Source organism: Triticum urartu, chromosome 6 (assembly GCF_003073215.2).
Source record: "Triticum urartu cultivar G1812 chromosome 6, Tu2.1, whole genome shotgun sequence".
In the NCBI taxonomy this organism is placed as follows: Eukaryota; Viridiplantae; Streptophyta; class Magnoliopsida; order Poales; family Poaceae; genus Triticum; species Triticum urartu.
In genome coordinates this window covers 566,858,196-566,869,990 of record NC_053027.1, presented here as the reverse complement: position 1 = coordinate 566,869,990, position 11,795 = coordinate 566,858,196, and the positions used below count along the sequence as shown (strand labels likewise).

Below are 11,795 nucleotides of genomic sequence, written 5' to 3'. Positions count from 1 at the left end.
GCTCATAGTAACTCGAGTGATGTATTTTTTCCTTTGAACCAGCTATCATCATTTTTTCTAGGTAGAATATCAAGTCATCATAAAAGAATTAGTGAGTATCATGAACCAACATGTGGTTGGATGGTATCTCCAGTCCACCAGGGTTCAAGTCTAAAAAATGATATGTCGGCTTAGTCTTTTGAAGGTGCTCATTAGGTATGGTGTGTGTGTTCATAGGGGTGAGTATGCGCGCGTACGTCTGTACCGTGTTCAAAAAAAAGCGAGTATCTTTTTTTTTTCTGAGGGAAATCGAGTGATCCTGATTTTTGTGAGCGAACATCCACAGGAAAAAAATGATAGTACTTTTCTTTTAGGGCTAAAAATGATAGTACTGTGCGTGATTTTCAGCCCAAGAGGCCGGCCTCCCAATGGGCTTCTGATCGCTACTTGCGAGCCGCTTCTCAGATGCCCATTCGCCTTTCACTAAGAAAAAAAAAAGCCCATTCGCCGCAACAACTCCACTAAAAAAAACTGCCACCTGGTCGGCTCCTTTTCCCCTCCCGCGCCGGCGCCGGCGCTTCCGCGAAACCTCAAAGCTCCGGCGGCCTGCTGCCGCCACTACCCCGGCATGGTAACCCCGTGTCCCCGCGTGGCTTGATGGCAGCAGGCACTTGGACCTCCTTCTGCTGCGGTTCAACGCGGAACTGCGCACAATCATCACCTCACTCGACGGCAGGCGACGCCGATGGGTTCCTCCCGTGCGCCTGCAGTGGGCCACGCCCCGCTTCTCCTCCACGGAGCGTCTGCTTCCCCAGGTTCTGCCTCCCTCTTCCCCCCACAGGCAGCCTCTGCCCGGTTCAGTATGTTCTAAATCCCAAATCGAAAATAAAAGATGAGGCTGTACGTAGTTGGATCTGATTCAAATTCGGCTGATAATGCTTATGCTTTTTGGTTCCTGTGAATCAAATTCGAATGTAGTTCGCTGTGTTTATCAGCTCTCATGTTAGTTTAACTGCACAAACCTTGATGGGTATAGTTTCACTGAATTTGAAAGCACTGAAGCCTGCAATTCGAATTGTTTGTCAGCACACTGTGAGTTGCTACTTGCAGAAGAACATCAAGTTGATATTAACTTTCATCCCAATTCCCAATCGAGTTTGAGACCTGATTAAGCTAACTAAATGTCAACTGGCTTTTATGTCAAATAATATCGCTTCTGTTTTGTATAGAAAACCAACGTTATGTATCTCCATGGAGTATGGGGCCACACCCAATCAAACATAATGGCAGGAGAGGGACACAGAATCCATGTAAGACAAGCAAATCATCCTCATTGGCCACCTGTCTCACCTTCAGACAGATAAGATTAACGCTGGACCGACGCGATATTCAAACATAATTCATCAAGGTATGAGTCAACAGTGATATACTTCACTGGACAATCAAACATATATATTGGCTGGAAGTTACAATTTGAGCTATCCAAACTTAAATTGCATAGCATATACAATACAGGATACAAAAGCAAAAACATACTAGAAATTAATTTCATTATCCACCCGTTTCACCTTGGGCCTGATAATATGGATGCTTGAGATGGACCTGAATATGTGGACAGATTATCTTGAACAAGCATGATTGAATTTGCATCAAAAGTTTCTACGCTCACAGAACCTTCCAATACCTTGATCACTGTTGACATTGAAGGCCTTCGAGTGCTGTCATTTTGCAAGCACCACACTGCGAGCTTCATCATTTGAATCACTTCCTCCTGGTGTGACACCATATCGCCATTATGCTTGTCGATCAGGTCAATTAATTGATTGTTTTGTTCTTTTTCCCGTAATATATGTATGAGCTGAACTTCCTCCTCAGCCTGAGAATTGTCAATATTTTTTCTTCCACTTACTATTTCCATGACAACAACTCCAAAGCTGTAGACATCCACTTTTTCAGTGATCCGTGACGTCAACCATTCGGGTGCCAGATATCCAGGTGTTCCTCTCATCACGGTTACTACCTTGCTTTGGTCCCTGTTTATTAACTTACATAGTCCAAAATCAGCTACTTTGGCATTGAAATTATCATCCAAGAGAATATTTTGTGGTTTGATGTCTAGATGAGCAATTTTTCGCCTGCACTCCTCATGAAGGTAACACAGGCCCTTGGCAATATCCAATATGATCCTACAACGAATATACCAATCAAGGGGATCGCTGTTTTGACGATAATAGATCCACCTATCAAGCGACCCTCTTGGCATATATTCATATACCAGGAGCCTCTGAGACTTCTCTGCACAAAATCCAATCAGACTCACAATATTGATGTGTTCAATGTTACCAATAGTCTCAACCTCTGCCAAGAACTCTTTCTTTCCTTGACTAGCACCTTCCAATCGTTTTACGGCAACTCTTTCTTCACCTAATTTCCCTTCAAAAACCGACCCAAACCCACCTTCTCCGAGTTTCTTACCAAATCCTTCAGTGCATTCCCTCAACTTCTCAAGAGAAAACCTTGCCGGCATTCCAGGAAAATGATTGAAATCATATTCATCACCTTTGTCTTCATTCTTTCTTCTCTGTTGTAGATAAATAGTGATCATAATAGCAAGAAATGCAAGAGTAGCAATAGCTCCAAATGCGACACCTAATATAATCATTGTTTTGTTTGAAGTTGATGCTGAAATTGAGTGGCTAAGCTGCACCTTCAAGTAAGCAGTGGAGTACTTCTCGTAACCGAGGTTGGTTGTAGGTTGTATTGCTTGCAAGGAGAAGACCTTTGTCATCCAGACACATATGCTATGACCCAATTGGTCATAGCTGAACATGACGGCCCTGCAGGAGCAGTTTTCCAAACAGGCTCTCTTACATTCATCCTTATTTGTTGTATTCACAACCATGTGGCTATCATCAAAGTAAGGAATATCATCAGTAAGTGCCAAGAGCTGATGGTGTCGAATTTCTTGACAAGAGATTGGAGTTACTGGTGTGCAACCAAGAGATGGTCTCCGCTCATTCACCAGCCTGAAGTAGGTTGAACTGAAATAGTTCTCATGTATACAAGTACAATGCCCCGTGGTGCATATGCTGTACTCCCCGCAGTCTGTTTGGTAAGCACAATCACTTATTCCAATTACTTCATACTTCATTTTCCATGTTTCAATGGACCATTCATACAACCTCAAGTGTCCATCTAAATCTAACCTCATGTACTGGGTGGATTTAGCTGCTGGTAGTAAGATACGATCATAGATTTCTGATTGCACAAAGAAGGTGAGGCTTGCATTCATGAATGTAACATTTATTGGATCATTTCCTCTCTTGTTGTCGGTCATCCAGTACTTGCAGTAGTAGGGTTTTGGTGGTGTGGATTCAACATAAGCACATAACCTATCTGGGAGTACAATGATATAAAATTGATTCTTAATCATATTTGTTGTAGAAGTGCTTGCAGTGAGCCTCATACCTTCTTGAAGTGATTGACCAAGAAGCAATGTGTCGGTAGGATGATCAAATGACTGCCACACCATTGCATTTCTCTGATCAAACAACATTAGATTGCCGATCTCAGTGATCACCATGCCGATTACAAACCGGCTCGAGCTGCTGCTGGACCATACATGATTGCCATCATCATCACGGAGGACCAAGTTCCCATCCAAGGTAAACTCAAGGGTCGCATTCTCCCGGACAGGGTGAGCTTGGTTGGCAGACCAAACCACCCGTGGCTCCAGATCTGTGGCATTGATGCTTATACTTGTGTTGATGTAAACGAATACCGCGAAGAGAAAGTCACTGCACGGGGATTGAGAGGACTGAGAGGAGACACATATGAACCCCACGGCATAGTGAAGTTTGACGTCAGGGGGGCCTTGAGTTTGTGGTTGTAGAGAACAGGTGATGATGGTGCGGATGCCGCTATAGCCGTGGCGGAGCAAAAGGCCGTTATTGATCCAAACCGTCGAGGGTTTGGCCATGGAATCATTCAAGGTCTGCGCTGCCAAGTGCAGCGGTGCTGCAGCCACAAGCATGAGGAAGAAGAGCACGGCAGGACCCATGGTGCTGCAAGCGGAAACTGTAACCAGTCAGTTGGTGGCCTATGGTAAGCAAGCTCCAGATGAGCTTTACAGAGTAGTAGAAGCAAAGTTCACAAGGTTTGACCTGTACCTCGCCGCTGTGTTGAAGATGGTCTAGCCGGCGTGGTTGATGTCTGAACTCTCTATCAATGTTCTCTTCTCTGCTTCCCTTTTTGAGAATAGATGGATTGCTCTGGTGACTAGTTCAAAAGCTTCACTGCCGGCCATGTGCCGGCCCAAGGTATTTCATTTGTTTACATGGTAGTTGCTGGATCACTTGTGCCGGCCCAAGGTTGTTTACATGTTAGTTGCTGGACCGTGGACTGTGCGTCAACAAGTGTCACCTGCAGCTCATCCCTGTTGAACATGACGCCATGTTTTATTCATCCAAAAGACCAAGAAAGATTCACTGCATTCTTTTGCTAGAGTGTAAGATATACTCCCTCCGGGGCATAGGAGACGAAACCCCCCCCCCCCCCCCCCCCCCCCGAGCTCGGCCCCCCGCGTCGCCCTCCCCGAGCGAGGCGACCGGGGCGGCTCCACTCTCCTCGCCGTCCCCGCGAGTCGCCGCCCCCCTCCCCTTCGCTGCTGCCACCGGCGGGCGCGGCGCCACGCAGTCCGGCGGTGGCGGCCCCCCTTCTTCCCCCGTTGCTGGACCCCGGCTCGGGCTTGCGGTCCAGGCGGCGGAGCACTTCGACCGGCGGCCTTCCGGCGCGGATCTGGATGGCGGCGGTGCGGTGGCGTTGCCCCTTGGCGGCGGTGACCGCCCATGGCGGTGGCGGCCGGCGGCGCCCGGCTGGCCCAGATCTAGGCCCTACGGGCCCGATGTGGATTGGGGCGGGCCTGCTGGGGGATTGCGGTGGGTTGTTCTCCAGTGGTTCTGGCGAGCTCCTCGAGACAGGGACGGCAGCTGCTGTGTCGCGACTGCTGCAGCATGGCGGCGGAGCTTCACGGGCCCATTCAGGGCTCGGCCGGGCATTTGGTCTGGTGCGCCTCTGCTGCTACGCCCGGTCTGCTACCGCCTAAGCCAGTGGAGGTTGTTCCCTTCCTCGTGGCTGCGGTGCTGCCGGTCCTTGTCTACGGGTGTCTCGTTTGGGATCCGGCCGGCCTCGCTTCGTTGGCCGTGGTGAGACGACGGCGGTGTCCTCATGACTGTGTTGGCGCATGTTGGTGGGCGGCGGGTGTGGTGGAGCCGAAGGCTGGTCCTGGGTGGTGGGCGCGAGGGGTCGGGAGAAATCCATCTCGGGTCTTGCCGACACCGACGCGGCGACGCCTGCGAGCGCCGCCATCCTTCTTGAAGGGCGTCGGGTGACCCTCTCCCCCCACTACCCTCCGTGTACCGGGAGAAATCCTAGGATTTGTCCGGGCAGCAGCGTCGTCATCGTCGCATCCCTTCGTGAAGGTGGTGCTTGGTACATGGCAACTCGGTGGCTTTGGAGCCTGGTGGTTATCTTCGGTGTGCGCAGCGGTCGCGGGGTGCCGTAGCTTTCGTTGATCCGCCGTTGTTGGCATTTTTTCTCTTATTTTCTCTTGTATTTTCTTTTGGGCGTGCTTGTGTTGTTAGCCCAGCGTTGATTGGAATGTTGTATTGGCTGGTTGCTATATCTATATAGCAAGGAGAAAGCCTATTTCTTCAAGATATAGTCCCTCCGTCCCAAAATAAGTGACTCGGAGGGAGTACATCGGAATTTATGCAAGTGAGTTCAGTGGGTATAAATGTGTTGTTCGTGATCTGGAGCTACTAAAAAAAGCTTATTCTCGTCAAATTCTACATTATTAAATTTGTAGTATGGAAGTTCCATTGGTTGCACTCTTGGAAAAATAAAAGGATTGCTTTCAAAAGGTTTCAATGGATTTTTTTGGTAATGTAGTGCAAAGTAATCATTAGAAAATTTTCCTATTTGAACCCACGCAGAAAAAATCTCAAGGATTCTAATTCTCCAGAGTTCATATCAAAATCGTTTGAATCACAGAGGCACTAATAAGGCTCTTGATGGACCGAGTCTTAGTGCAGTCAAACCACGGTAATTTTGTGTTGATGCTGATATGCTAGATTTGAACCTGCAAATAAAAAGTATGACAATGTGCCACATGCCCAAAAGAATTTAAATCCAAACTCTTGCTTAAGAGCATCTCCAACAGCCGCGTTAAACTAGCGCCGCGCCGCAAATTAGGCCGATTTAGCGCGCGCGCAACGCGGCGGGTCGCTCCAGCGGGCGCGCAAAAACGGCGCGCGCGCTATAACGGGTTGGGCGCGCGGTCGAAAACACTTAGCCGCGCGGTGTATTTCGGGCGCCCGCTGCAGCGCGCGGCACACTCCAGCGCTCGCGCCCGCACTTCCTCTCCCACTTCCACCCCCCGTCCGGCCGCGCCGCCGCCGCTGCCCGCGCCCCCCGGCGACCGTTCAGGCTTCCCCGGCCTATCCCCGCGCTTCCGCCCCATCCCCTCCTAGTCCCGCCGGCGCTCGCGCGCCTCCGTCATCCGAGGAACAGCGCCCGCAAGGTGTTTGACAAAACGCCTACAAGGTATGTATTGCTGAAACTTCATGAATTTGATGCATGTTTTGAATTGTAGTTTTTATAGTATAGTATTGAACATTGTAGATGAGTTCGTCGTATGATTCTTCCGAAGAAGAATTTGATATGGAAGAGGAGGAGGATCTTGCAATGAGCGTGGCCAAGATTTAGACTACTCACAGTATGAGCTCTTGGGATATCCCGTGCGAGTGCGACGGAGGGCTGAAAGGGTAGCCCGTTTTATTGCCTCCTATCATGCCATTCGGCGTCCCGCAACGCACAATGAACTTCAGAATGATTTGATTGAAGAGTGGTGGGCATGGCATGGACGACAAAGAGCATGATGATATCTGCATTCGACATTGTATTGTTCATGAACTATTTGTTGTGTTTATTGCATTTGTTGTACTGAATGATAAACTATTTGTTTGAGTTGTAATGATAACGAAATTGAACTATTTATTGTTGATTTATTTTGTTTGTTTGATCATTTTTGCTCATAATACATGTATATGTGGTTTGTGCGGCACGCGCGCGTGCTGTATTTTTGCGCTCTGCTGGAGCGGCGCGCGCGCTGCATTATAGCGCGACTGCTGGAGTCAGCGCAGGCGGGCGCGCTAAACCAGCCAAAGCGCGCGCGGCAAACAGGTTTTTTGCGCGCGGCGCTTAGCGCGGCTGTTGGAGATGCTCTAAGCCACACTAGTGACTAGTCCACACTAGTCATGTTTTTTTTATTGATCCCGATTGCACATTTCTTTTTTTTTATGGTGCTACGTGGGCTTACGAACCATTTCATTGATTTATCGAAAACACATTTACATCATACAACTGAGAGAGCAGGGGTTTAGGGAGAGCAGAAAAAAAAGAGCAAGAAAATGACAATCTCCCGGACAAGTGGAACAACAGAGCTCCAATCTCTCAAAAGTTCCTGGGCTCCAACGTTTGAGCTTCTGTTAGTCCAAAGCACAATGCACATTTCTATGTTATTATAAGCGCACAACGCATCTATATTTCTTTCCATGATTTTCTATAGACATCAAACAATTTGGTAGGGAGGAGTCGATTAGCTCTAGCCTCTAGCATATCAGCATTAACGCAAAAATGTGTGCCTCCGAAATTTGTGTGTGCGGCTCGCGGCAGCCATTGATGCGATGGAAGGCCAGCCATGAAGGTAGCTCCATCACAATTACTACGTCTACTAGTAGACTGCCCGTGCGTTGCCACGGGCATTTTATATTTTTGGCTGGTATTATTTATAAACCTAATGTATGTTAAGTTTCAGAATATCAGAAAATAATTGAAATCCAATTTACTTACAATGTAAGTTAATAAGTTGATGATGTATACGAGAGAGCGATGATCCAACATATAATCCCTTATAATCCTTGCACAAGCAATATAAACTAAGATATGCTTGACGCGCCTCGTACAATATCAGAAATGTTTTTAACTTCATTCGCATGATACTTGAGCAAGTATAATAAAATTTTCTTCCTCAACTCATAATCCCTGCACAAGCAATATATATAGTTAGCATAAATATTTCACATGGAAGGTGTATGAATGTGCCACGAAAAAGAATACTCACCTTAACCATTCCACGAGAGCATAAAACAAAAACAAAATAGCTAGACAAATCCATGCAATTGACTATATATTTTAAAAATATAGTGATATTTTCAAAGTATCATACGTATTTATCCGTTTTTATCGCCGATCAACAAAAGTGAACCATATAAACATATATTAAAATAAAATAAAAAATAAAAATATGCGTGTATACATTACATATTCATTATGGCATAATGTTCTTGTTTTATAGATAGTGAGTCGCATCCCCTAATTTCTAGGAGCTATTAGTTGTAGGCTCACCTATACATAATTTGTTGGTTTATTCTCTAAAAATGACTTTGACAGGCCATGCGACATTTATCTCACCACATAAACAACTGCTACTTTATTTACAAAAAATATATGAAAAAACAGCCCCTCCTCCCACTAACTTCTTGTGCAGACACCCGTCTTCTGCTCTCCCCGCACAGTTCACCATCCATCGGGTGTTGGTCACACCTTATTTCCCCGCCAGAGTCACCGCCACCATATCTCCCCGGCACATCTTGTCCCTGCCACAGAGACGCCCACTCCTCCCTACCCCTCTCCCAGCGTCGTCTGCCTCCTCCACTCCCCACAAATCCCCACAAACCTCTCGTGTTTGTCGCCTCAGCATTGAGCCCGCATGCCCACCAGTATGGCATACTCAGCATCTGGATCCAATTTGGAGGGGGGGGGGGGGATGGCGCCCTAGTCATCGGTCCCAGTCGATCTGCGCCAAGCATAGTTGCGTTGTGGCATCCTCGGTCTTAATGAGGAGGCCATCCCAAGTGGATTCCTAGTTCCAATGAGTGCACACCATCACGCTAAGGGCGACCACTACGGCGACACGACCTACTGCTAACCAAAGTGTCGCCACCTTCTCCGACTACGGCGTCCACCGGAGGATTGACGCCATTGATTCTTAGGTTCTCCCTGCCTGTCCCATCCACCCTACTCATTTGTTGCTGCTGCCAGCACAGCTGCGCTTCCTCTCCATTAGGCCAATGAAGAAAAGATGTCGTGATTGATCTACTCCCTACTCGTAGAATAGAAGTTTTAGGTTTATACATGTATGTTGCTTCTATGCTATCATGAAAAGGACTACACTAAAAAAATTAGGCTCTATTGGATTGATGCGATACAAACTCGGGTTTTTGTTCATATTTTCTAGTTTATCAATATGTACAAATAGATGCATAGACCCCAAAGGTTTAAATAAGAATTCTATTGTGAGAAGTCTCATTTTCTGTTTGAGTTTTTCCGAAGGGATTAATCTTAAGAACTTTGCATAACTTGACACCAATTAGATACATGGACTATTGCTGCAATTTATACACTGGAAGACTAAGAATGGCTAATTCTGGTCATTTTTTTTGGTTCGTTGTGGATCGTTTGATCTAGATTCCCCCAACTCTCTCACACACCCTCTCACACCGCACACGAAGAGTTTCCCTATCTAAAAAAATTAAGGATAAGCTAGCTCTAGAATTTGTTACCAGTAAGTAGCTATTAATTACAAGCATAACTTTGAGATCAATGCACCAATGTTTGTCGTGCATGAGGGTAACATGTGGCGCAAGTTGTGGCGGCTAACATGTGCTAATTGTTCATGTGCATCCAGATCTCCAAGTATTAGCACAAGAAACCCTTCAGTTGTAACACACCTAGCCATGCCTGAAGAGGGATTACTCTGCTCGGTAAATTATTACCAAGAGCATATAGTTTCACCTATTTTGAACAAATGGACTGAATCGCTTAGTAAGTATTTTTCAAGCAATGAAAATAATATCACATGTGACACAAATACTTTTGAAGCTTTCATTTTACAATACTACAAGAAACTTGGCTCTCTCACATCTGGAAATGAACCTATTATGATAATGTTTATCCAGCCATGCATATGGAAACACCAATTGATATTTACTCAATAGGATAGCTAAAACTTGACAGTGGCCATTTTTTAAATGTTAGAGAAGTAATCCAGACAAAAACAACAGGGTAAGCGAGTGAAAGAAGCAACTTACCTTTACCAAAATTTCCTCATTTGCCAAACAAATTTCATCCCTGAAGTTCTAACCAAGTGCTGCTTTTGTCTCTTTTCATTCCTCCATATCACCCTGCAATGAACATATCCCATTGGAAAAATTAGATGTATAAAAAAACAAAATGAAAACAATTACTATTCAATAATGAACAATCAGGCTACTGGAACACCCATTGCAATAGTCTATGTACAATTATGTAGCACCATAGCAACATCTTAAATTGGGATAAAGACAACAGAAGTGCATCATGAAAGCTAGTCTAGTCTCGGCAGTCGGGCTTCTGAACAATAGCTGTCAGCAGCCCAGCAGTAGTAATCAAATGCAATAAGACAAATTCGTGCCAACCCAACAGACACTTTCGAAGATACCCGTAGTGTACCTTTATAGCCACCCAGTTACGTTGTGATGTTTGGCACACCCAAAGCACTCCTACGGTATCCGGGAGTTGCACAATCTCATGGTCTAAGGAAATGATACTTGACATTAGAAAAGCTTTAGCATACGAACTACACGATCTAGTGCTAGCTTAGGATTGGGTCTTGTCCATCACATCATTCTCCTAATGATGTGATCCCGTTATCAACGACATCCAATGTCCATGGTCAGGAAACCGTAACCATCTATTGATCAACGAGCTAGTCAACTAGAGGCTTACTAGGGACATGGTGTTGTCTATGTATCCACACATGTATCTGAGTTTCCTATCAATACAATTCTAGCATGGATAATAAACGATTATCATGAACGAGGAAATATAATAATAATCAATTTATTATTGCCTCTAGGGCATATTTCCAACAGTCTCCCACTTGCACTAGAGTCAATAATCTAGTTCACATCGATATGTGATTAACACTCAAGGTCACATCCCCATGTGACTAACACCCAAAGAGTTTACTAAAGTCAATAATCTAGTTCACATTTACCATGTGATTAACACTCGATGAGTTCTGGGTTTGATCATGTTATGCTTGTGAGAGAGGTTATAGTCAACGGGTCTGAACCTTTCAGATCCGTATGTACTTCGCAAATTTCTATGTCATCTTGTAGATGCAACTACTACGCTACATTTGGAGCTATTCCAAATAACTGTTCTACTATACGAATCCAGTTTACTACTCAGAATAATCTAGATTAGTGTCAAAGTTTGCATCGGCGTAACCCTTTACGACAAACTCTTTTACCACCTCCATAATCAAGAAAATTCCTTAGTCCACTAGTTACTAAGGATAACTTTGACCGCTGTCTTGTGATCCATTCTTGGATCACTCTTGTACCCCTTGACTGACTCATGGCAAGGCACATTTCAGGTGCGGTACACAGCATAGCATATTGTAGGGCCTATGTCTTAAGCATAGGGGACGGCCTTCGTCCTTTCTCTCTATTCTGTCGTGGTCGAGCTTTAAGTCTTAACTTCATACCTTACAACTCAGGCAAGAACTCCTTCTTTGACTGATCCATCTTGAACCCCTTCAAGATCATGTCAAGGTATGTGCTCATTTGAAAGTTCCATTAAGCGTTTTGATCTATCCTTATAGATCTTGATGCTCAATGCTCAAGCAGCTTAATCCAGGCTTTCCATTG

General features: G+C 45.5%; 1 protein-coding gene across 1 annotated transcript; it reads right to left on the bottom strand.

Moving 5' to 3' along the window:
* Positions 1-495: 495 nt before the first annotated feature.
* LOC125513071 (G-type lectin S-receptor-like serine/threonine-protein kinase SD2-5) lies at positions 496-4,494 on the bottom strand. The gene has a single exon (XM_048678117.1). It carries the CDS (start codon positions 4,037-4,039, stop codon positions 1,544-1,546), a length of 2,496 nt encoding a protein of 831 aa, XP_048534074.1. The 5' UTR covers positions 4,040-4,494; the 3' UTR covers positions 496-1,543.
* Between the last annotated feature and the right edge of the window lie 7,301 nt (positions 4,495-11,795).

Excerpts from the sequence above, each read along its gene's own strand:
- LOC125513071 (XM_048678117.1), bottom strand. The coding sequence starts at position 4,039 with ATGGGTCCTGCCGTGCTCTTCTTCCTCATGCTTGTGGCTGCAGCACCG.